At 39.0% G+C, this 27004-nt stretch overlaps 2 protein-coding genes across 2 annotated transcripts in view; one reads left to right on the top strand and one right to left on the bottom strand.

Annotated features, from left to right (window-relative positions):
* LOC103003407 (zinc finger protein 665-like) overlaps positions 1 to 27004 on the top strand; it is a 311171-nt gene that overhangs the window by 236902 nt on the left and 47265 nt on the right. The window lies entirely within an intron of this gene.
* On the bottom strand, positions 11277 to 25695 carry LOC103014376 (zinc finger protein 677-like). Its single transcript, XM_057533543.1, has 4 exons — positions 25605 to 25695; positions 22870 to 22938; positions 22175 to 22301; positions 11277 to 15563 (listed from the first exon to the last, which is right to left on the bottom strand). Exons 3-4 carry the CDS (start codon positions 22206 to 22208, stop codon positions 13843 to 13845), a joined length of 1755 nt encoding a protein of 584 aa, XP_057389526.1. The 5' UTR covers positions 22209 to 22301; positions 22870 to 22938; positions 25605 to 25695; the 3' UTR covers positions 11277 to 13842.

Below are 27004 nucleotides of genomic sequence, written 5' to 3'. Positions count from 1 at the left end.
GAATCAGTACCCAAAAGGCTCAGGAAAAAACACTGACCTTCTTCCTAACTGCCTAAAAGAATGTAGATAGAGGGCCTTTTCCTGGAATAGAGATATCAGCAGAGAGATCTACAAAGAATATGGACTAGGTATGGTGGGGGAAACTTGGCAGGGCCTAGAGATCAGAGTTCACTGTGTCCCATTGTCTCTCCCTGGCCCAGCAGACATTTGTTTACCAAACATTTGTTTTTCCCTCTTCATGTGAATTGCCTCAAAACACTACTACCAACATCTTTTGTCTTTAGCTGAAGATGGCATTTAAGGTGAGGGCTAAGTCCATTTTGGCAAGTCACTCAGTTTTCCTGGGCCTCTCCCATATATACATGTTATTAAAACCTAAAAGAACCTAGATGGTTAGAGGAAAATTTCTCCCTCCCGACAAGAGCCTTTAGCAACCAACCATGTATAAATATGAATAGCTTCAGCTTGCGAGTACTAATCATAATTCTTTCAAAACAACTTTTGCAACCTTTTGGGTTTTTGCCTTTATCAACCCCTGCCTTTTCTCTCCTCCTTGGAACACATTTTCCACTCCTACTCAAATCTTTTGTCTACCAAATTACAATTCTCAGACCAAAAATAAAGCTTTTCTTTGCAGCTCTGCTGTGAATTTTGTTTGACACATCCCACAGAACCTGGGAGATAGGGGTGCTATCTTCTTCGATGTTCCATTCCAAAGACAAGGCTCTTAGGTCCTTGGAAGACATTCTTGGGCTATAATGCCAACAAACGATCTACTCATTTTCAAAAGGATTTATATACATGTCAAAGGAAGGAGAAAGTACAGGCTTTCTAAAGTTTCCTAAAGCTCTAAGAAAAATATGAAGAGGGATCTCTTCCATTATTTTCAACAGGGAGAATTAAGTCTCTTATTTTTAATTTGTATTTATCTCTATATTGCTGAGTAATTTTCCTACTTAAATCTCTTCCCCGACCTCCAACACACATCCCTCGTGCTGTTCAAAGCCCTTACTTGGAAGATGGTTTCATGCCCTTCAAACTCTCCCAGGCTCCTTAAGGGCAGCGTCTGCTGTACTGCTCCAAGTGCAGCCCTAGATGCTGCATCCTTTCCCTGGGCCTGGAATTCTGTAGATCCCACTCCTTCCCTGAGAGTCCTCATCCTCAAGTTCTCCTGGGTAGGGACCTGCCTCTCCCCAGACCTTCCCTTGGCAGCCATTGGCTTGGGAAGTCCCCTGACCCCTGTGCTCAGAGAGGTGACAGGTTCCTGTTCTGTGATGAGTTTCTTGTGTCCCATGTCACATCAAATGACTGTGCTGGGTGTTCCAATTCCAATTCCCACTGGAAAGTGTCCTTCCCAGTAGGGGTGCATATTTATTCCATTCCTGTTTCCCAAATTTGACCTGAAATTGATTATTTTTCTTTTTAATTTTCAAAGTACTTCTTTTAAATGTATTTTGTCAGATTCAGATTATGAGGTTTCTATGATTTTCTAATTCTTATTATATATTGAAAATATTCACATTTATATATATGTAGTATATTTTTATTCCAATTTTAAAGTTCACTTGGTAAAGATGTCCAAGATGTTCACAACTTACTTTAACCAGTTTAGCCTAATACTCAACAGCCTAGTTTCTTCCCTTAATTTGTTATATTAGTGAAAATTTTCCCTCAAGTTTCTTTGCTCTTTTCTACACATATTGAATGACTCCAACAGAGCCCATCTGTTCATGTTGGAGGAATTGCTCAGAGCTTATTTCCATATTTGACCTGCTTTTATATTTTCTAGCACTAATAACTAGGTCTCAACTCAACATTTAAAAAAAAATTACTGTGACTTTATAGGAAAAAAAAGTGTCTGTGTTTAACCACTGAAGAAGTTTCCTTGGCTCAGGCACATGAAAACATCCTGGAATTTTTAGAGTTATGGTCAGAAAACCAAACCCGGCCTGCATGCCCCTAGAGGGCAATGGGCTTTTCATTGTTGGAAGATTTTTGATAACTGATTCCATCTCCTTAGTTGTCGTTAGTCTGTTCAGATTTTGTTTGTGATTCAGTCATGGTAGGTTGTATATTTCTAGGAATTTACTTTTCTAGGTTATCAAATTGGTTGGACTGTTCATAGATCTTTTGTATTTGTTATTTGTTGTAATATCTCTTCTTTCATTTCTGATTTTGAGTCTTCTTTCTTAGTGTAGGTAAAATTTTACCAATTTTATCTTTTAAAAATCCAGCCCTTAGTTTCCTTGACCTTTCTTTTCTTTTTTTTTTTTTCTGGTCTCTATTTTATTTATTTCTACACTGATCTTTGATATTTCCTTCCTTCTACTAACTTGAGCTTAGTTTTTTTCTTCTTTTCCAGTCGCTTGAGCAGTAAAGTTAGGTTTGAGATTTTTTTTTAGTGTGAGTCAAAAAGGATCTTGCTGTGATTTATGTCATAGAGTGTTCTGCCTGTTTTCCTCTAAGAGTTTTATAGTGTCTGGCCTTACATTTAGGTCTTTAATCCATTTTGAGTTTATTTTTGTGTACGGTGTTAGGGAGTGTTCTAATTTCATTCTTTTACATGTAGCTGTCCAGTTTTCCGAGCACCACTTACTGAAGAGGCTGTCTTTTCACCACTGTATATTCTTGCCTGCTTTATCAAAAATAAGGTGACCATATGTGCGTGGGTTTATCTCTGGGCTTTCTATCTTGTTCCATTGATCTATATATCTGTTTTTGTGCCAGTAGCATACTGTCTTAATTACTGTAGCTTTGTAGTATAGTCTGAAGTCAGGGAGCCTGATTCCTCCAGCTCTGTTTTTCTTTCTCAAGATTGCTTTGGCTATTTGGGGTCTTTTGTGTTTCCATACAAATTGTGAAGTTTTTTGTTCTAGTTCTGTGAAAAATGCCATTGGTAGTTTGACAGGGATTGCATTGACTCTGTAGATTGCTTTGGGTAGTATAGTCATTTTCACAATGTTGATTCTTCCAATCCAAGAACATGGTATATCTCTCCATCTGTTTGTATCATCTTTAATTTCTTTCATCAGTGTCTTATCGTTTCCTGCATACAGCTCTCTTGTCTCCTTAGGTAGGTTTATTCCTAGGTATTTTATTCTTTTTGTTGCAAAGGTAAATAGAAGTGTTTCCTTAATTTCTCTTTCAGATTTTTCATCATTAGTGTATAGGAATGCAAGAGATTTCTATGCATTAATTTTGTACCCTGCTACTTTACCAAATTCATTGATTAGCTCTAGTAGTTTTCTGGTAGTATCTTTAGGATTCTCTACGTATAGTATCATGTCATCTGCAAACAGTGACAGTTTTACTTCTTCTTTTCCGATTTGGATTCCTTTTATTTCTTTTTCTCCTCAGATTGCTGTAGCTAAAACTTCCAAAACTATGTTGAATAATAGTGGTGAGAGTGGGTAACCTTGTTTTGTTCTTGATCTTAGTGGAAATGGTTTCAGTTTTTCACCATTGAGGATGATGTTGGCTGTGGGTTTGTCATATATGGGCCTTATTATGTTGAGGTAAGTTCCCTCTATGCCTACTTTCTGGAGGGTTTTTATCATAAATGGGTGTTGAAATTTGTCGAAAGTTTTTCTGCATCTATTGAGATGATCATATGGTTTTTATCCTTCAATTTCTTAATATGGTGTATCACATTGATTGATTTGTGTATATTGAAGAATCCTTGCATTCCTGGGATAAACCCCACTTGATCATGGTGTATGATACTTTTAATATGCTGTTGGATTCTGTTTGCTAGTATTTTGTTGAGGATTTTTGCATCTATGTTCATCAGTGCTATTGGCCTGTAGTTTTCTTTCTTTGTGACATCTTTTTCTGGTTTTGGTATCAGGATGATGGTGGCCTCGTAGAATGAGTTTGGGAGTGTTCCTCCCTCTGCAATATTTTTGAAAAGTTTGAGAAGGATAGGTATTAGCTCTTCTCTAAATGTTTCATAGAATTCGCCTGTGAAGCCATCTGGTCCTGGGCTTTTGTTTGTTGGAAGGTTTTTAATCACAGCCTCAATTTCAGTGCTTGTGATTGGTCGGTTTATATTTTCTATTTCTTCCTGATTCAGTTTCGGAAGGTTGTGCTTTTCTAAGAATTTGTCCATTTCTTCCAGGTTGTCCATTTTATTGGCATATTGTTGCTTGTAGTAACCTCTCATGATCCTTTGTATTTCTGCACTGTCAGTTTTTACTTCTCCTTTTTCATTTCTAATTTTATTGATTTGAGTCATCTTTTTTTACTTGATGAGTCTGGCTAATGGTTTATCAACTTTGTTTACCTTCTCAAAGAACCAGCTTTTAGTTTTATTGACCTTTGCTATCGTTTCCTTCATATCTTTTTATTTCTGATCTGATCTTTATGATTTCTTTCCTTCTGCTAACTTTGAGGGGTTTTGTTCTTCTTTCTCTAATTACTTTAGATGTAAGGTTAGGGTGTTTATTGAGATGTTTCCTGTTTCTTGAGGTAGGCTTGTATTGCTATAAACTTCCCTCTTAGAACTGCTTTTGCTGCATCCCATAGGTTTTGGGCCATCGTGTTTTCACTGTCACTTGTTTCTAGGTGTTCTTTGATTTCCTCTTTGATTTCCTCAGTGATCTCTTGGTTATTTAGTAGCGTATTGTTTAGCCTCCATGTGTTTGTATGTTTTACAGCTTTTTTCCTATAATTGATATCTAGTCTCATAGCGTTGTGGTCAGAAAAGATACTTGATACAATTTCAATATTTTTAAATTTACCAAAGCTTGATTTGTGACCCAAGATATGATCTATCCTGGAGAATGTTCCATGAGCACTTGAGAAAAATGTGTATTCTGTTGTTTTTGTATGGAATGTTCTATAAATATCAATTAAGTCCATCTTCTTTAATGTGTCATTTAAAGCTTGTGTTTCCTTATTTATTTTCATTTTGGATGATCTGTCCATTGGTGAACGTGGGGTGTTAAAGTCCCCTACTATGATTGTGTTACTGTTGATTTCCCCTTTTATGGCTATTAACATTTGCCTTATATACTGAGGTGCTCCTCTGTTGGGTGCATAAATATTTACAATTGTTATATCTTCTTCTTGGATTAATCCCTTGATCATTATGTAGTGTCCTTCTTTGTCTCTTGTAATAGTCTTTATTTTAAAGTCTATTTTGTCTGATATGAGAATTGCTATTCCAGCTTTCTTTTTATTTCCATTTGCATGGAATATCTTTTTCCATCCTCTCACTTTCAGTCTGTATGTGTCCCTAGGTCTGTAGTGGGTCTCTTGTAGACAGCATACATATTGGTCTTGTTTTTGGATCCATTCAGCTAGTCTATGTCTTTTGGTTGGAGCATTTAATCCATTTACATTTAAGGTAATTTTCAATATGTATGCTTCTATTACCATTTTCTTGTTTTGGGTTTGTTTTTGTAGGTCTTTTCCTTCTCTTGTGTTTCCTGCCTAGAGAAGTTCCTTTAGCATTTGTTGTACAACTGGTTTGGTGGTGCTGAATTCTCTTAGCTTTTGCTTGTCTGTAAAGATTTTAATTTCTCTGTCAAATCTGAATGAGATTCTTGCTGTGTAGAGTAATCTTGGTTGTAGGTTTCTTCCTGTCATCACTTTAAATATGTCCTGCCACTCCCTTCTGGCTTGCAGAATTTCTGCTGAAAGATCAGCTGTTGACCTTATGGGGATTCCCTTGTATGTTATTTGTTGCCTTTCCCTTGCTGCTTTTAATATTTTTTCTTTGTATTTAATATTTGATAGTTTGGTTAAGATGTATCTTGGCGTGTTTCTCCTTGGATTTATCCTGTATGGGACTCTCTGTGCTTCCTGGACTTGATTGACTATTTCCTTTCCCATATTAGGGAAGTTTTCAACTATCATCTCTTCAAATATTTTCTCAGAACTTTTCTTTTTCTTTTCTTCTCTTGGGACCCCTATAATTCGAATGTTGGTGTGTTTAATGCTGTCCCAGAGGTCTCTGAGACTGTCCTCCATTCTATTCATTCTTTTTTCTTTATTCTGCTCTGCAGTAGTTATTTCCACTATTTTATCTTCCAGATCACTTATCCGTTCTTCTGCCTCAGTTATTCTGCTTTTGATTCCTTCTAGAGAATTTTAAATTTCATTTATTGTTTTTCATCATTGTTTGTTTGCTCTTTAGTTCTTCTAGGTCCTTGTTAAACATTTCTTGTATTTTCTCCATTCTATTTCCAAGATTTTGGATCATTTTCACTATCACTACTCTAAATTCTTTTTCAGGTAGACTGCCTATTTCCTCTTCATTTGTTTGGTCTGGTGGGTTTTTACCTTGCTCTTTCATCTGCTGTGTGTTTCTCTGTCTTCTCATTTTGCTTGACTTACTGTGTTTGGTGTCTCCTTTTCACAGGCTGCAGGTTCATAGTTCCCGTTGTTTTTGGTGTCTGCCCCAGTGGCTAAGGTTGGTTTAGTAGGTTGTGTAGGCTTCCTGGTGGAGGGGACTAGTGCCCGTGTTCTGGTGGATGAGGCTGGATCTTGTCTTTCTGGTGGGCAGGACCACATCTGGTGGTGTGTTTTGGGGTGTCTGTGACCTTATTATGATTTTAGGCAGCCTCTCTGTTAATGGGAGGGGTTGTGTTCCTGTCTTGCTAGGGTGGCATATGACACCTTGGCATAGGGTGTCCAGCACTGTACCTTGCTGGTGACTGAGTGGAGCTGGGTCTTAGCATTGAGATGGGGATCTCTGCGAGAGCTTTTGCCCTTTGATATTATGTGCAGCCAGGAGGTCTCTGGTTGACCAATGTCCTGAACTCGGTTCTTTCACCTCAGAGGCACAGGCCTGACACCGGCCTGAGCACCAAGACCCTGTCAGCCACACAGCTCAGAAGAAAAGGGGGAAGGAAGGAAGGAAGGAAGGAAGGAAGGAAGGAAGGAAGGAAGGAAGGAAAGGGAAGGGAAGGGAAGGAAGGAAGGAAGGAAGGAAGGAAGGAAGGAAGGGAAAGAAAGAAAGAAAGAAAGAAAGAAAGAAAGAAAGAAAGAAAGAAAGAAAGAAAGAGAAAGAAAATAGCTATTAAAATAAAAAATAAAAAAATTATTGAAAATAAAACAATTAAAAAGTAATAAAAAAAAAAGAAAGAAGAGAGCAAGCAAACCAAAAAACAAATCCACCAATGATAAGCGCTAAAAACTACGCTTAAAAAAAAAAAAAGACAGACAGAACCCTAGGACAGATGGTAAAAGCAAAGCTATACAGAGAAAATCACACAAAGAAGCATACACATACATACTCACAAAAAGAGAAAAAGGAAATATATATATATATCGTTGCTCCCAAAGTCCACTGCCCCAATTTTGGGATGATTCGTTGTCATTCAGGTATTCCACAGATGCAGGGTACATCAAGTTGATTGTGAAGATTTAATCTGCTGTTCCTGAGGCTGCTGGGAGAGATTTCCCTTTCTCTTACTTGTTCACACATCTCCTGGGGCTCAGCTTTGTATTTGGCCTGAGGGTGTCTGTTCTTCGCTCAGACAGGACAGGGTTAAAGGAGTGGCTGATTAGGGGGCTCTGGCTCCCTCAGGCCGGGGGGGAGTGAGGGGTACAGAATGCGGGGCAAGCCTGCGGTGGCAGAGGCCAGCATGACATTGCAGCAGCCTGAGGCACGCTGTGTGTCCTCCCAGGGAAGTTGTCCCTGTATCACAGGACACTGGCAGTGGCGGGCTGCAGAGGCTCCCAGGAGGGGAGGTGTGGATAGTGACCTGTGCTTGCACACAGGCTTCTTGGTGGCTGCAACAGCAGCCTTAGCATCTCATGCCCGTCTCTGGTGTCTGTGCTGATAGCCGTGGCTCACGCCTGTCTCTGGGGCTCGTTTAGGTGGTACTCTGAATCCCCTCTCCTTGTTCACCACGAAACAATGGTCTCTTGCCTTTTAGACAGTTCCAGACTTTTTCCCGGACTCCCTCCAGGCTAGCTGTGGTCCACTAGCCCCCTTCAGGCTGTGTTCACCCAGCCAACCCCAGTCCTCTCCCTGGGATTTGACCTCTGAAGCCCAAGCTTCAGCTCCCAGCCCCCACCCATCCCAGCACCAATCCTCTGTGTGGGAATCTCTCCGCTTTACCCTCTGCATCCCTGTTGCTGTGCTCTCCTCCATGGCTCCAAAGCTTCCCCCCCCCACCACTACCCCATCTCCGCCAGTGAAGGGGCTTCCTAGTGTGTGGAAACCTTTCCTCCTTCACGGCTCCCTCCCAGTGCTGCAGGTCCTGTCCCTATTCTTTTGTCTCTGTTTTTTCTTTTTTCTTTTGTCCTACCCAGGTATGTGGGGAGTTTCTTGCCCTTTGGGAAGTCTGAGGTCTTCTACCAGCGTTCAGTAGGTGTTCTATAGGAGTTGTTCCACATGTAGATGTATTTCTGATGTATTTGTGGGGAGGAAGGTGATCTCCATGTCTTACTCTTCCACCATCTTGAAAGTCTCCTCTTATTTTTTTTTTTTTCAGGCTGTTTTGTAGTTCCCTTGTTCCTTTCTTCCTCTCTTGCTGACTTCCTTTAGGAATTGATGGTTTTCTATAGTGGTATGCTTTGATCCCATTTTATTTTTTTGTGTACCTACTGTAGGTTTTTGCTTTGTGGTTACTATGAGGCTTACATAAACCATCTCAGAAATAAAAGCCTATTTTAAACTGATAACAACTTTGATTGCATTAGAAAAACTTTAACCTTTAATTCCCTGTCACATTTTACGTTTTTGCTGTCACAATTTAACTTTTTTATATTAACAAATATTAGAGTTATTTTTTAATACTTTTTCCTTTTAACTTTTATACTTGAGCTAAGTGGTTAACATACCACTCTATTAGAGTATTCTGAATTTAACTATATACTTCACTTCACCAGTGTGTTTTCTATCTTGGTGTTACTAATTGGCTTTCTTCAGTTTGAAGTTCAATGTCCAGGGATCCTCAAAATAGCTTCCCTTAAGTTTTTTTTCTTGTGAATGAGCCATGCTTTCATGTTTCTTTGCATTCCTCATTAACTTTTGTTGAAAACTGGCATTTTAAATATTATAATGTGGAATTCTGTAAATCAGATTTTCCATTCCCTTTATGGTTTGTTTTTGCTGCCTGTTGTGGGTTGTAATTTGTTTAGTGACTTTTCCAAACTAAGTTTGTAAAGACTGTCTTCATTATCATGTGTGGTCAATGTAGTCTCTCTTCCATTAGCTTAGTAATCATATTGTGATTTGAGAGATTTCATTCAATGCCTGGAGAAGAAACTTAAAAAAGGAGAGAGGGAGAGAGGATAGGAAGAAGGAAGGAAGGAAAGGAGGGAGGGAGGGAGGGAGGGAGGGAGAGAAGAAATTACTCTTTCAGTATTTGCAGATTGGCTCTTAGTTTTGACGCTCCTTCAATACCTAACCAGGCCATTTACCACTCTGCTTTCACCTTTACTTTCTGTGCAGCACCAGAGAAGATAGCTTATGGTTTTCTCAGGTACTTTATTTCTCAGTATATGTGGGTTATCCGAGAAGCCCTTATTCCACACACATCTTTTTTTTCTCAGCCTCCCCCCATGCTTTTGGTCTTTCCATTGCTTATTCCATTATTCCTTGCCTTAGTCTGCTGTGGCCAATACTTTGCTTTTAAGTGCTGTATGATTCTCACTGAAGTCTGCCAATGAGAAAAACCTGTATGGAATTTGGAAGGCAGAAGTGGAGCAGAAAATGTTAATCTCAGGAGAACTCAGTGACTAGATAAATACTTTGCAAACCTCCCCACCATCCCTAACTACACATTTAAGGCAGCCAGAAGCAGTAATTTCTCAGACATAACCATAAACTTTGGCCTCTCCACCCACCCTGGAGTTTCAGGATGTAGTTGCCAGCAACTCTATGATCCAGCAGTCTTTCATACATTTCATGATTCAAACTCGTTTTAAATTCTTGCCCTAATTTATAAATGCTTCTTACTTTCAAGTAATTGTATTTACATGTCTTCCTAACCAAACACAGGTTACAATCCCCGAGAATACTACTTTTTGTTTTCAAAGTCTAGAAATCTCAACCAGCATGACTGTACTGGTTCTGTAGTCCATTGGTCCTCCCACAGTTTCATCCCAACATAAGAATGATTGATGAAATTTTAAAGGCTAGTAATTCTGATACTTAAAAATATTGAATAGATGGGACAACTGGATATCTACATGCAAAAGAATAAAGTTGAATCCCTACCTCACATCCTATACAAAAGTTAATTCAAAAGAGATCAAAGAACTTAATGTAAGAACTATAACTATAAAATACCTTGAAGAAAACATAGGTATAACTCTTCCAGACACTGGGTTATACAATGTTTTCTTAGATATAACACACCAAAAACACAAGCAACCACTCCCCAAAATAAAACTTCATCAAAATTTAAACCTTGTGTGTCAAGGAACACTATCAAGAATGTAAAAAGACAATCACAAAATGGGAAGCAATATTTGCCAATAATATACCTAATAAGGCAATTATATCTAGCCTATATAAAGAATTCTTAAAACAATCTAAAAGAGACAAATAACCCAAGTAAAAAATATGCATAGCATTTGAATACATATTTCTCAAAACAAGATACACCAATGGCCAACAAACACATGAAAATATCTCAAGATCATTAGCCATTAGAAAACGTAAATAAAAACCACAATGAGACACTTTCCACCTGCTGGGATAGAAAATAACAACTGTTGATGAAGAAGTGGAGAAATTAATCCTCATACATCGCTGGTAGGAATATAAAATGGTGCAGCCGCTTTAGAAAAGCTTGGCAGTTCCTCACGAGATAGGTGAGTTATTCTTAAGACACAGTAATTCTACCCCTATACATATACCCAAGAGAACTGAAAACATATGTCCAAAAAAATTGTAAATGAACGTTCACAAAAGCATTATTTAAATAGCCAAGGGGGCTTCCCTGGTGGCGCAGTGGTTGAGAGTCTGCCTGCCAATGCAGGGGACACGGGTTCGAGCCCTGGTCTGGGAAGATCCCACATGCCGCGGAGCAACTAGGCCCGTGAGCCGCAATTACTGAGCCTGCGCGTCTGGAGCCTGTGCTCCGCAACAAGAGAGGCCACTATAGTGAGAAGCCCGCGCACCGCGATGAAGAGTGGCCCCCACTTGCCGCAACTAGAGAAAGCCCTCGCATAGAAACGAAAAAAACCCAACACAGCAATAAATAAATAAATAAATAATTTAAAAAAAATAAAAATAAAAAAAAAAAATAAATAGCCAAGGAATGGAAGGAGTTCAAAGGATTTTATACAATGAAGTATTATTCAGCCACAAAAAGAAATCAAGTAACGATACATGTTACAACATGGATAAGTCTGGAAATTTTTTTCTAAAAGAAAATATTTTCAGTGAAAGAAGGTAGAGACAGAGGCCACGTACAGATTTCACTTATATGAAATATCCAGGATAAGAACATACATAGGGACAGAAATTACATTAGTAGTTTCCAATGAGTGGGAGTGAGGAGTGCTAAAGGGTATGGGGTTTCTTTGGAGGGGGTGATGAAAATGTCCTGGAATTGGGGCTGATGGTTTTACAAAATTGTGAATACACAAAACCCACTTAATTGTACACTGTCAAGGGGTCAATTTCATGTCATGTGAATTACATATAAATAAAATGAACCAAAAATCTAATATTTACATTGAATTCAGAAAAACGTTCTGATCTACTGACTCTGGTCTGCAACACCTTGGAGATACAGGGCTTAGTATTCACTGCAACAACGGAATCAAGTGACGACGGTAGTAATAATAATGGCAAGAAGGGAAATAATTTGAGATAATCTTAAGGTAAAATAAGCATAATTTTAACCAAAATTCCAGTACGACTTCTAGGATAGCAATAGGTCTCCTGCCTCCAAATTACAAGATTTCAATTCATCATCCTGTATCATTCCAGTTCTTTCACTGCACTGACATAAAAGACCCTCTTTCTTCACGTTCATAGATCACCTACTTTGTATCTAACATTGTTATATGATCACTATCTTGCGCTGTGAAAGTTTCAAAATAACTACTTTGTCAGACTTCCCTGGTGGCGCAGTGGTTAAGGATCTGCCTGCCAATGCAGGGGACATGGGTTAGATTCCTGATCCGGGAAGACCCCACATGCTGCAGAGCAACTAAGCCCATGCACCGCAACTACTGAGCCTGCATTCTACCCGCGTGTCACAACTACTTAAGCCTGTGTGCCTAGAACCTGTGCTCCACAAGAGAAGCCACCACAACAAGAAACCTGCACACAGCAACAAAGAGTAGCCCCCTGCTTGCTGCAACTAGAGAAAGCCTGCGCACAGCAACGAAGACCCAACACAGCCAAAAATTAAAGTAATTAATTAATTATTTTTTAAAAACCACTTTGTCTATGTATCCTCCAAATGTTTTACTGACTATAGAGGTGAAATGTAAACTAGATATATAAATTAATTTAAAAGCTGTGAGGAAAAAAGTGGTAAGGAAAAATTTTATAAGAACATAAAAGTAAATTTTAACACAGTTGAAAAAGAACTATGAACCATAAGCCTTATTACCATAATCTCCAATTGAGATTTTTATAGCTTTTGAAAACTTGCTCTCCTAATAAAATTATTAAATCATATTTATTGTCTGATAAACATTTCTACACATTACTTTCATGAAACTACCATAAAAATACCACAGGCAGTTTACCTAAACAGTATTTCACAAACACTTTCAACAACTATATTGTATAAAGGATCCTATATGTGCAACAGAAAAGAATGTGTACACAATTATTAACATGAGGAAAATTGTGGTCTTTCCCGACCAAGGAGTAAGAAACTTCAAGAGTAAACATTCAGTGTTGAATTACTCTTGAATTCATTTTTTATTATTTGACTACTAACAGCTTTTAAGTCTCCCGCCCCTCTTCCCATTCTACCTAACTTAGGCAAGATGATTAGAAAGCCTGGGTCTCCTTTCTTTGGCACTGGTGGAAAGTTTGAACCACATTCAGATACCCTCTCTTCAGCCCCACCCATATCACCATAAAAACCCCATACCAACAAAACTGAAGAAGAGAGCCCATAATACATTAATCATGATGACTTAGATCATAGTTTTACATCTATTATATGCCACAAAGCCCTCATTCAAATTTATACTGTATTGTCTCATAAATTCAGTGTTCTCGCTCTTTCAGGAAACTTTGAACATGAGCCTCACCCAAGGAAGGATGTTCTTCCATCTGATTAAATCCTTCCCAGAGACCTTCATGGTGACATACAAAACAACAGTAACGAAGGCATAAAATAAACAGATTTCAAAACTCAGGTTGAAAGCCATCAAACAGTAAAACAGCCTTTTCAAGAAATCTCAAATAAATACTTACTAAATTAAGATCACAGAACTTTTCCACAGGTATCCTTGTAACTTTATGATTTTGATTTTTCATTACTAAGCAGAATTTAACGTGAATAACCTCTGATAAGAACTTAATTTCCTCTAGTATGAATTTGATGTGCAGCGTGTTGTGAGAAAATGGTGAAACAGTTTATCATATTCATTACTTCTAAGATTTTTCTACAATATAAATTCTGTGGTGAATCCTAAGGTTAGACCGTATGTTTTCTCTCTGATGTGAATCGTCTCATGACCCCAAAAGTGTGAACATTTGATAAAAGCTTAACTCATTCATTACATTTATAAAGTTTCTCTCCAGGAGGAATTCTAACATTACATAAGGCTTGATCTTTGGATAAAAGCCCTGCCATACCCATTACATTTATGTGCTTTCTTTCAAAGATGTATATTCTGTTGTCTAGTTAAGTGTGAGCCCTACTTAGAGGCTTTGCCAAATACATGACTTTTATATGGTTTCTATTCAGTGTGGACTCTTTGATGTCGAGTAAGGCTTGAATATGCATAAAAGGTTTTGCCACACACATTACATTTGTGAGGTTTCTCTCCACTATGAATTATCTGATGATCTCCAATGCATGATCTTTGGATAAAAGCATTACTACGTATATTAGGTTTACAAAGTTTCTTTTCAGTATGCATTTTCTGATGTCTAGTAAGGTTTGCAAATTGGCTAAATGCCTTGCCGCACTCATTACATCTGTAAGGCTTCTCCCCTGTATGGATTCTTTGATGTCGGCTAAGGCTTGAACACACATTAAAGGCTTTGCCACACTCATTACATTTGTAAGGCTTCTCTCCAGTATGAATTATCTGATGTATGACAAGGTTAGAGGACTGGTTAAAGGCTTTGCCACATTCCTTACATTTGTAAGGCTTTTCTCCACTATGGATTCTCTTATGTTGAGTAAGGCTTGAACGCTCCATAAAGCCTTTGCCACACTCATTACATCTGTAAGGTTTCTCTCCTGTATGAATTCTCTGGTGAATTACAAGATTTGAATGTTGACTACAGACCTTGCCACATACACTACATTTATATGGTTTCTCTCCCGTATGGATTCTCTGGTGTCTGGTGAGGTGTGAGACTCGGTTAAAGGATTTGTCACACTCATTACATTTGTAAGGTCTCTGCCCCGAATGAATTCTCTGATAATTAGTGAGATTCGAGCTTCCTCTAAAAGCCTTCCCACATTCGTTACATTTATAAGGTTTCTCTCCAGTATGGATTCTCTTATGTTGAGTTAGGCTTGAATGCCCAGAAAAAGCTTTGCCACACTCACTACATTTGTAAGGTTTCTCTCCAGTATGAATTTTCTGATGACTTGCAAGATTTGAATTCTGACTACAGCTCTTGCCACATATATTACACTTATAGGGTTTCTCTTTGGTATGGATTCTCCGATGTCTAGCAAGGTTTGCAAATTGCATAAAGGCTTTATCACACTCATTACATTTGTAAGGTCTCTGCCCAGAATGAATTCTCTGATGACTAGTGAGGTTTGAGCCTTCTCTAAAAGCTTTCCCACAATCATTACATTTGTAAGGCTTTTCAGTAATATGTGCTCTCTGATGTTGTGTAAGTAATGAAGGATGTACAAAAATTTTCCCAGATTTATTACAAATGTTGATGCTGACACTAGGAAGAATTCTTTGAAGTGGTGGAGCAGAACAACTATTGTTGATCAACTTCTCAACTTGGTTGCATTTATAAACTTTCTCTTTGGTTTGAAACTTCTGAAGTTCAGCCAGATGAGACTGAAACCTTAATCCAACTTCATTCTCAAAACATGTTATATATGTGTTTTCTGCATAGGTTATGTTATTTTTTAGTTTTAACAAATACCTTATATATGACTTCTCATGTTTATAATATTGAGAAGTACTTTTTCTTACAGATACACTCTGCTTTAGAGGGAAATCATTCCAGGATTTGTTCTGTTGTTGATCTCTTCTACTAGTGAGATTTTTGTTGTAGGTTGTAATAACTCCTTTGTAATTTGTTTCATCATATCCACAATGACCTTCAAACTCACGCATATTTTGCTGGACTTCCCTGAAATCAAAATCCTTGATGTCATTTCTTTTGTGTCTTCCCAACATCAATGTTGGGAATAATTCTCCTTTGTTAATATCCTCTTTTGGTGACAATTCCTTGATCACACATCGAGTAGCGATATCTGAAAGATATAAACAACCATAGGTTTCCTATTAACTAGAGTTGTAAAATAAATATTTTATACTGAAAACATCGTATTAGACCAAAAGTAATATTTATAGTTATAAAACTCCTCAACCATAGTATGCAAATATTAGGAATACAAAGAGAATAGGATTCCTCAATAAAGAAAGGGTGATTACAGGGACTTCCCTGGTGGTCCAGCGGTTAAGACTCCGTGCTCCCAATGCAGGGCCCAGGTTCGATCCCGGGTCAGGGAACTAGATCCCGCATGCTGCAACTAAAAAAAGATCCTGAATACCACAACTAAAGATCCCACATGCCACAACTAAAGATTCCACATGCCGCAACTAAAGATCTCACAGGCCGCAACTAAAGATCCCACACACCACAACTAACACCCAGTGCAGCCCAATAAATAAATAAATATTTTTTTTAAAAAAGGGTGATTACAGGTAGACAAAATCATTTGTAGGAAAGCCTAGTTAAAACACCCTGGGATCAAACCACTCACAGTATGAAAATTTACATAGGCCCTGAAACAGGTGGTATCCTTCTGTTATCACCTCAAAGTACACACCAACTGTCAGTAGACACATGGGTGTCTCATATTTGAAGAAAAGCAATATTATATTAACATTTACTGTATAATAATTGTACCCAAATAAATGTTAAAGCAGACATTATATACTATAATGGTAAATAATCTCTAACAAACTTATTTAAGTTTGTTAGATAAGTGGCTATTCACAAGTACAAAATAAAAATAGCACTGGGAAAATAAAAAAGAACTTGATAGAAAATCATTGTAAGAATAACATAATACTGTTCTGAATTCCTATAATAAAACTATCTATACTCATGCAGAATAGGCATTTTGAAAAATCAACCACTCGTGTATGACAGTCACAATACATAAAAGATACTGAAAACCCATTATCTATAAATCATAATTTAAAAATATCAAACATTTTAGAAACCCATGATAAATCCAGAAGATAAATAATAAGTAAATACAATTATAAAACAATGTAATCTGTGGTATTCTAAATACTTCTTCCTTCAGTACAAAGAAGGGACTTCTGTTCTAGAGGAGTACATAATATGAGAACTGGAAAATATGTTAAGAACCACTGACTTTTGAAATATCCAGTTCAGCTAAATACATAATATTTTAAAGGCTAAGAATTGGGGAAGTAATCAGAAATAAGAATTATGATTTCATGCCTGCAGTTAAATAACAGTCAATAAAAAAGAGCAATTTCCTAACTATGGAGAAACCTTTAAGTATGCAATGCTGCAGTCACAGAATACGTGTACTACAGAGTATGTGCTCTGAAAATGTATTAACTAAGGTCAGAGACAACACTGATATGGAATAAATTACAAAATGAATACAGACAAAATATAATGCAAGCAAAGGTAAATCTCATAGTTTTAAACATAAGAGAAAGTTTAAAAATCTTAGGAAATAATGCTACATTTTCATTCTTTACTACATACCATGCAATGTTCTAAGGCCTCTAAAGTCATTAACTTATTTAAATATTCTTGAGGTAAATTATCATAATTTTTCAGATTAAAAAAACAATGGCCCGTGGGGTTTATATAGCCAATAACAATTTACACAGAAAGTAAACTTGAGAGCCAATATTTGAACCTGGGCTGCAGGCTCACATCACACGCTCTTAGGCACTAAACACCACTGCCCACTCAGGAAGTAAGCACAAAGGTCACAGCAAATCCCAGCAGCATAGAGAAATGTTTCAAGAAAAATCACAGGAAGGCAGCTGTGTTACTAAGAGTGCTACTGAACTCTCTCTCCTGGATAACGGCATCTGAGCCATCACTTGCTGAACGTGTTGGTTTAGACAGCTAGTTGACCATGGTGTTGTCCTGATCAAGCTGTCCTCTGGAAGAGTAGAGATCTTTATACAGGGTGGGGGAAGAGGTAAGGGGAAGGAGTTCTGAAGCAACTTGGACGTTCAGGGGCTAAAATCAATATGCTAAGGAGGTAACAGTATGTTCCATCCAGATCAATAAACAACCTGAGGAAAGGTGGAGGAACAGAGCTTGTGCTTACAACTGTGCTGGGACAGTGCAAAAAAGAATACACTGACCCATTCTGTGAGAAATATACCATGGGTGTGGGGGAATAATGGAAGAGATTAAAGAGGGAGTCAGTGTGATACAGTGGGACATTTACCACTACTCTGCTATTTGCCCTGAAATGTACCAAAATGAATATCCTTGGATTCCTTTTTATAGGCATATATTCGAGAGTCTTGAATATTCCATGAGATGTGGACAAAAATGTTAATAGGTATTAAAAGCAAAATTCTAGAAATGGCCATCAAAAGGAGAATGAATAAATCCACTTTGTACATACACGTGCAGATGCAATGAAACTGTCAAGAATCCAGCAACTGGGCTTCCCTTGTGGCACAGTGGTTAAGAATCCGCCTGCCAGTGCAGGGGACACAGGTTCAAGCCCTGGTCTGGGAAGATCCCACATGCCACGGAGCAGCTAAGCCCGTGTGCCACAACTGCTGAGCCTGCGCTCTAGAGCCTGTGAGCCACAACTACTGAAGCCCGTGCACCTAGAGCCCGTGCTCCACAACAAAAGAAGCCACCGCAATGAGAAGCCCACGCACCGCAACAAAGAGTAGCCCCCGCTCGCCACAACTAGAGAAAGCCATGCAGCAATGAAGACCCAATGCAGCCAAAAATAAATAAATAAATTAAAAAAAAAAAAAAAAAAGAATCCATCAGTGGAGGGTAACCATGAGTGCAAGGTGAGGACAAAGAGTTGAAGGGAAACAAAGTTAGCAGCAGGCTTTTGCCAAGGTTTGAAATTTAGGGAAGATGTGATTATTTTAGCTAAAAAGAAATAACATACAAACCAAATTATTAATTACATAACATATTTTCTAAATAGAAATTCACCAATTTTGGCATGTTAACCTTTTTGAGGCTGTGTCCTTATATTTGTTACATAAAGGTAATAATGTTTATTTTGCGAGCCTCCTCTAATTATCTGAAATCATATATTTGGATCTCTTAATACAATCACAAACATAGAGACATGAGATGAGGAATGCTCTTAGTATACATAGCAGTGGATATATAGTTATTATGAATCAATGGAAATTAACATGTACTTATCCAAAATTAATAAATTCGGACTTCATAATGATCATCAGAACATAAGCAACCTCAAGGGGAAAACAACTCAATGACTCATAGTGGGGAATGGATTCTACTGATTCTACTGAAGGGCAGTTGTTAGTAGCAGGAGGTTGTAGAAACAACTTTTGGCAGTGCCATGGAAGAGGTCGACGTGGGAAGAGGTGGTCAGTAACATAAGCAGTTGACTGTAGCCAGAGAACAGGAGAGCACTGGGATGTGGGTGAACAAGGACCAGGTGAACTTGTTATGGAATCCAGTTTAAAACATGAGGATCAAAATAGCCATCAAGTGTTAACTGAAGGATGTAATTTCCAAAACATTAGAAATTTTGGGGAAAACATAAGTGTTACAAGCAATAGTGGCGAGGACGTACATGGAGCGGAAGAGATTGGCTAAGTTCCCAATAAAATACAATGAGATATTTAAATATTAGTTTAATATACCAAGATGTACAAAATCAATCTAGACAGGGAGATTCATTATTAGAATAAAGCATTTGAACCAAAATATAAAAAGTCAGTAAGATTCAAATAAAATCCAAGAAGTTGTATTTAGAAAACTTAAGGTATACTACAGAAAAAGAAAAGAAAAGCTTAATATACCCTACACAAATTATGGAAAATCAATTTAATGGTATTTCTGGGATGAACACAGTAACTTAATAAAAAAAAGTATATTCTCAAAATATGCAATAGGCCCAGTTTTAAAAACCCAATCAATTTGAGAAAAAAGGTACTTTAATAGCAGATACTACATCAGGTGAAAGAAAAATAAAGGGACTAAGATAATTTTTTCACAAAATTCAGTAGTGAATAAATTTGGGGGAAACTGCTGCTGAGCCATAACTTTCAACACTCAGAAAGGAAATGTTGTAAAATATATTAAAAATATTTGGGCTTCCCTGGTGGCGCAGTGGTTGAGAATCTGCCTGCTAATGCAGGGGACATGGGTTCGATCCCTGGTCTGGGAAGATCCCACATGCCACGGAGCAAGTAGGCCCGTGAGCCACAACTACTGAGCCTGCGCGTCTGGAGCCTGTGCTCCACAACAAGAGAGGCCGCGATAGTGAGAGGCCCGCGCACCGCGATGAAGAGTGGCCCCCACTTGCCGCAATTAGAGAAAGCTCTTGCACAGAAACGAAGACCCAACACAGCCATAAATAAATAAATAAATAATTTTTTAAAAAATTTATTACTCCATCCAAGCGGCCCCATGAATTGCAGATATAAAACAGAATTCTGAGTGTCGTCAAAAATATGTAATTAATGATTAAATAAATTTTCTAAAGTTCATTCATAGAACATGGAAATGTGCATAATGAAAACGGCAGTGGCTTAAACATAACAAATTAGGGTAGACTTAAAAAATGGGGGCATCATTTACCTTCCTAAGTTCTGTCAATATGATGCATCACAATCATATTTGTTTGAAGGAGACTGAACAATGGTGCATGCATGGGATGAACAATTTGGCATGAAGAATAGTTTGACCAACGCCTCACGGATACACAGCTGTGACAACGTTCTCCCTGGGATATATGTGTATGCCTGTGATTGCTGGTTCAAAGGGAATGGTCACTAGCTATTTGATCAACAATGCCACGCTCTCCTTCAATGACAGTGTAACACTCCACAAAGAGCAGAAAGACAACTACAACCACTTACTGGTCAGACTGTCCTGATACTTTCTATCTCAGCATCCTAGGACTTGGGATCACTCAGTGGCTTAAATGGGCACTTCTGTAAGTAGCGGGATGGCACTGTAGTATATTAATCAGGGTGTTCTTCAAAATTTTTCTGTTACAAAGTAAACTCCCTCCATAGGTAAGTTCACCAGTTGTCCATCATCCAAAGTGAGTTATCACAGCAAAAAAAGAGGATGATATTCCAATTTCAGAAAAGCAAAATTACACAAACTTAGGAGAATATGAGATCTGGAAGAGCCAAGGTTTGTCCACATTCCCAGACTAGGTAGAGCATTAGAAGGAGGAAAAGACAAGATATGGAAGTAAAGAAAGGAGGTCAGATTTTGCAGGGTCCTTTAAAAGGAGCTGTGTGCTCTGCCCACAGACCCCAGGCTGAGTGCCTGAAAGAGAGATATGCTTCCCATGTGGGACTGGGTTTCAAAGAGACAATCTCTGTGTCCACTGTCTTCACAGTACTGCTGAGTAACAATCTCAGAAGATCCGCCCCACCTGTTATACACTCCTGACATGTGGCAAAAGCACGCCTAAGGAAATGGCTGTGCAGCCTGATGAAGCAGAGAGGCCCTGAGACAGTCCCATGCAGTTGCTCAGGGACCCAAATACAATGGAAGGGAAGCCAATGTTTCTCCATCTCCTAAGAAGGTCTCCCAAATACGGGAACTGAGGATGGAAACCTGGTCAGGCCCTGGAGCCAGGACTACAGAGAAACTGAAGGATCAGCTGGAATCAGATGGAACTGAGTACAAAAGGAGAGACCAAAGGGGAAAGAGGGTCCCTCTGAAACAGCCCGCCTCATCCTTCTCAAAGCCAAGGGACCAAAACGGTCACGGGAGCCAGATAATACAGTGTTGTAGGGTGTGAAAAAGACTTTGCCTTTGTCTCTGCAACAGCTGAAACACCACTGGAAGGTTGGAGGATAACTTTTTGCATGTCTGCAGAACAGAGTAATAGGAGGAGATTTCCTTTGACTGCTCACAAGTACTTTTCTTTTCCCACAGACCTCGCTTATTTGGGGAAAGCTTCTCAAACAATATTTGATGAAGTAGCTTCCTCTCTGACCATCTGAGCTCTTAGCTGTGTTCACATCTTTGAAACGTTCCCCCCATCTGGTTTTTTTCACTATTTTTACCTCACCTTCCACAGCCCAGGGCTCTCTTTCCCTTGCTTCAAAATGGAAAAAAAATATTAAGATCAGAAAGACAGATGCCTGCTTGTAAGAAAAGAGAAACATGATGTGCTGGGGCTTTTCCAGAATGTAAACCCAGCCCTCTGTTCACCTAAAATGAGAGAATATTACAGGTGGACCTATAAAAATATTTCACTAATTTGTCCACCAACTGCCTTCTTCTGAATGCTTAAAGAACATTTTACATATAGACATCTAGCTCTCTTCCAAGAATTACTGAATCAAAAGTACAGGGGTAAAACCAGGGAATCAGATATTTTTTATTTTACTACAAGGTTTTGTAATTATTCAGGTTGTGGAAGCATCACTAATCTAGTGTAAAGTGGGCAGATCATCTGAAGAAGGGGGAAGGTTAAAGTCCAGATCCCACATCATGAAGCTTTTCATGTCTGAATCAACACAGCTTCAAATCTCCCTGAAAAACAAGGATCTAAAACTCAATCAGCAAAGCAGGGCTCCCCAGAGACTCTCAAGGAGAAAATGTAATGATATACAGGGCAGATCCCAACTTTTAGAGGGAAGTTATCCTCACCCAGGGAGAGCAGGTTCCTGTAGGTCTCCAACATCACATCCCTGTACAAGGCCCTCTGACCAGGGTCCAGGCATTCCCACTCCTCCTGGGAGAATTTGATGGCCACATCCCTGAAGGTCAACAGCACCTATAACGAAAAACACATTTCACTAAGGGACCATGGGGAGAGTTCTTATCTTCACACAAAATGATAGGAGAGAGGTGTAAGGATTGATTTGGTTGTACAGAGTATTTTGACAGATCAGTGTAAGATAATTTTGAGCAAGTCATATATCCCTAATTCTGTGCTATTACAGTTTTCAACCACAGAGCATAAAATTCACAAAATCACTATGCATTTCACATTTCGTGGACGGTAAAAGAAATCTACAGATAAAAAATTCATCATCACAAGGTGGTCTATATAGGAGTGCTAGGTAGTACATTCTACACACCGATGATACTTAATTTCTTTGATGAGCTGGCACATAAGTGGTGTCTTTAGGGATTACAAAGTTCACAGTAGCTTTAAAGAAAGTTTAGAATCTAAAAATCGTGATGATGGTTATAATAGCAAAGACAAAAAGGTTTTCAACATTTACCATGTACTAAGCATTACTCTAATTGTGTATCATTTTGTGTAGTAACATTAGAGAAATATCTGTTCCCACCTTGTCGAGGAGACATCTGTGTCACAGAGACTCTAAGAAACTCACCTCAGGTCACACTGCTAAGAAATGGCAGAGACAGCTCCTGAACTAGGTGGTCCAAATTTAGAACTGAACCTAAAGAATCAGAGTTAAGTAACAGATGCAGCATTAAAAGTGCACTGATAGTGGGTTTCCTAAACGAGAAAACTTGAAGGAAGTTCAAAGCTAACAACATGAAACTGCATAAAAGATCATTATAGGACTTCCCTGGTGGCACAGTGGTTAGGAGTCTGCCTGCCAGTGCAAGGGACACGGGTTTGGGCCCTGGTCCAGGAGGATCCCATGTGCTGCAGAGCAACTAAGCCCCGTGCACCGCAACTACTGAGCCTGCACTCTAGAGCCCACGAGCTACAGCTACTGAGCCCATGTGCCACAACTACTGAAGCCTGCATGCCTAGAGCCCGTGCTCCACAACAGGAGAGACCACCACAGTGAGAGGCCGGCGCACTGCAGCGAGGAGTGGCCCCCGCTCGCCACAACTAGGGAGAGCCCGCGCGCAGCAACAAAGACCCAACGCAGACAAAAATAAATAAATAAATTTATATTTTAAAAAAAGATTATTATATACGTACACACGTGTGCACATAATGTATTTCTCTCCTTACTACTATTAACTCAGTAATGCAATAGTGTAGAAAAAAATCTAAGGCCATGGAAAATATTTAAGAACAATTTTCAAAGGTAAAAATAAATATAAAAGTTATTCATGAAATGATGATGTGTCTTTTATACACACCGTAGGTTTCTGCTTGCATACACACATGCACACATAAACATACTTTCGATAAAAGCAATCTTCTGTGAATGACAGATCTTTTTGAATAAGTTTTTTTAATCTATCAATTTTTTACTCGTGTATTTTAGCATTCTTGGTAAAACAAACACTTATAAATTGTACTTAATTCTAATTAGGTTGTTGTCAACATTATTCTATATTTTCCTAGTGTAAAAAAACTACAGAAATTTTTTAAAATATAGAAAGTTTTACCTTCAATCTCCACTAAATATTTATTGTACATATATGTACAAGAAATATAAAAAGTTCTATTCATTTAAATTTTGATATTTGGCCATTAACATAAGCCAAATAAACTTTATGCAATAATAAAACAATGACTGAAGAGTAGAAAATTTATTAACACTATAGTTTAACAGATTAAAACAGAAGAAAAGATTTATAAAGGCAAATTTTTGAAGAACTTTTTGGATAATTAAAAATCATGCCAAATAGGAACTTAAAAGTTATTAAGCAAGAGAATTCCAGCAAACACCATGATCAGTAGTATGTAACAGAAGAAGCATTTCCACTGACGATGAGGATGATGCAAGGGATATTATGGCCAGGGCTCCTGCCATTCACCATTGCATATTATTCCTGAATTGGGACCAGCAGAAGAGGGAAAAGAAGGAAACATAAAAATAGAGTCAAAGAGTTGGAAATGTTATTATTCAGATGACACGATGGCAACCTAGAAAAAGGTGTTTTAACTATAAGAAGTAATAACATACTGAAAATAATTTTTCTTCTTTAGTAATGGTAATTTAAAGCAATACAAATGACATGAGAAATAGTCCGCATTTCCATTAGCAAATATACCACGACATCTATTTACAATACATTTCTAGACCTAGAAGAAACTATAAAACTTTCCTGAAGGACATAAAGTCTGAACATCACAATTCTTACCTGGAAGATGTAGTGACATAAAGACCTCAGTGATTGCAAATTCAGAGCAATTCAAACTCAAAAGAAACATGGATTTTTCAAACAAAAGTCTGCTTATCTAGGAGACTCAACATAATTTTGAATTAAAAAAAAGAAAAAAACTAAATAGAGAGACCTGCCAAATTTCAAATGAAGCTATTACTGCATATACTACCTGAAACTTTAAAATAAATGAAATAAAATAGCTACAAGATATCCAAAGAATCTCAGCTAAAGAGAGACAGACATTATTCTGAACAATAAAATATTAGGACTAAATGTAACGTAATATTTTTTGTAATCGTGCAACAGGTGAGGTATTCCAAAGCAAGATCAAAAATCAGAGGGCATAAAGGAAAGATTTAGGTTTCAACGCTGTGTACTAAAGAATTTGGCAGGGCTTGGTCCCCGGTTTCCAGAAGGTAACATTTTAACTCTTGCAATTTCCTTAGTGGTTGCAGTGTCTTTATTACTCATGGTGGGCCCTGATAATTTATGCTAAAAAGATGACTTATGGTGGGCCCCTAGTTTGACAATGGGATGACTCAGGCTGGAAGGCTGGTCATTTCACAAAGACCAACCAAGTCACTAGAGGTTTGGGGCTCTGAGCCAGGTGATATTAGCCCAACCTCTGAGGAGGGGAGAATCCTGGCGATTCTTTTTTTTTTTTTTTTTTTAATTAATTAATTATTTATTTATTTATTTATTTTTTGGCTGTGTTGGGTCTTCGTTTCTGTGCGAGGGCTTTCTCCAGTTGCGGCGAGCGGGGGCCACTCTTCATCGCGGTGCGCGGGCCTCTCACTATCGCGGCCTCTCTTGTTGCGGAGCACAGGCTCCAGACGCGCAGGCTCAGTAGTTGTGGCTCACGGGCCTAGTTGCTCCGCGGCATGTGGGATCTTCCCAGACCAGGGCTGGAACCCGTGTCCCCTGCATCAGCAGGCAGACTCTCAACCACTGCGCCACCAGGGAAGCCCTGGCGATTCTTATCCATCATGCCTATGTAGTAAAACCCCAATAAAAAGAGAGACCCCCGAACCGCAGGTGTGGAGGACAGGAGGCTTCTGGGCTGCGAAATCCGGCTTTTAAACCAAAAACAAAAAGCGAAACTCTCTCACCCGAACGCGTCTGCCACTCATTCCGATTCACTTCCGGGTCTGCAGGACCTTGCGCCCGCGTGGGCGGAAGAGGCGGTACAGAGGGCGGTGTCTGGGCTGCGCCCAACGAGAGAGGGGATGAGGAGAATGGGCGGGACTAGGCAGGAAGCGCAACAGAGTAGGGGCGGGGTCAGTGCGGGGGCGGGGCCTGGCTTCCCCTCACTCCGCCCCTGGCTGTTTCCGGATCTGTTGCTCCTTCTGTCCAACTGTGCTTGTTTTCTCTGCTTTTTGATTCCTTTAAATCTCTGATTTCTTCTGGAGCAGAGCTGCTTCCTGCCTGTTCTAAGTTAATGTTTCAAACAATTTAAGGCGAAAGAGAAGAACCGTAAGGGCCACATGTATGGGAAGCTGAGATGTTTTCCTCAACAAGTTGAAGATGGCAAAATTCAAAAGTTTTTTGTGCAAGTGGATGGAGATATGTGTCTTGTAAGCGAGGGAATTTGGAATGTGATCACGCAGGTGATCCGCTGGGAGGAAGCCTAATTGTTCTCTCCAGAGGCCTGCTTACAACAGGGCAGCTGGCTTTTCCCAGAGGCAGTGACTCCAGAAAGCTAGAGAGACCAAGGTGGAATCAACAATGTCTTTTATAACCTAACCACAGAAGTAACATACTGTTACTTCTGCCAGATTCGGTTGGTTACACAGACTATCTCTGGTAATTTCTGCTGCTGCTGCTGTTCAAGCAACCAATTGTTCTGCTTCTTCAGGACTGAACAAGTTCCCAAGAAGCAGGATTTTTGTGCTAAAACTGGGAAATTCCTAGGCAAATGGAGAGAGTTGATCACACTAACTGCTTTGCACTCACCTTCCCAACCACCCTCCCCCCTGCTTGCTTTCTCGCCTTCCCTCCTTCTCCTCCTCCTCCCCTTTTCCCCACCTCCACCTCTTGTGTTCTCTCTCCTCCTCTCCTTGAATCCCCCACCTTTGCTTTCTCCCTCCCCTACTCTTCCCACCTCTCCTTTCTCAACTCTTCTCTCCCATCTCCACACATTCTGTTTTCTCTTCTCTTTCCTCCTCTCCTCTTCCTATTTCTTTACTTCCAGAATAGAACAGAGAAGACAGAAAACACATTCTTGGACTGGGTCCTGGTGAGAACATTGGCCAAAGAAATGAAGAAAGTGTGTCACCCTCAAGTGTGTGAAGCTTGTCAGGTAGTATAACAGGAAATAAAAACTGAATCTGAGAAGCAATGCCCTGAAGAGCTCTTCCACCAGAGGAAACAAACACAAACCAGGTGATAGTAGACAGGTCCTTCTCACTTTGGGCTACCCTAGTTCCCCCA

The sequence above is a fragment of the Balaenoptera acutorostrata genome, chromosome 19, assembly GCF_949987535.1.
Source record: "Balaenoptera acutorostrata chromosome 19, mBalAcu1.1, whole genome shotgun sequence".
In the NCBI taxonomy this organism is placed as follows: Eukaryota; Metazoa; Chordata; class Mammalia; order Artiodactyla; family Balaenopteridae; genus Balaenoptera; species Balaenoptera acutorostrata.
The sequence above is the reverse complement of the archived record's forward strand: the minus strand, read 5'-3'. Positions and strand labels throughout refer to the sequence as shown.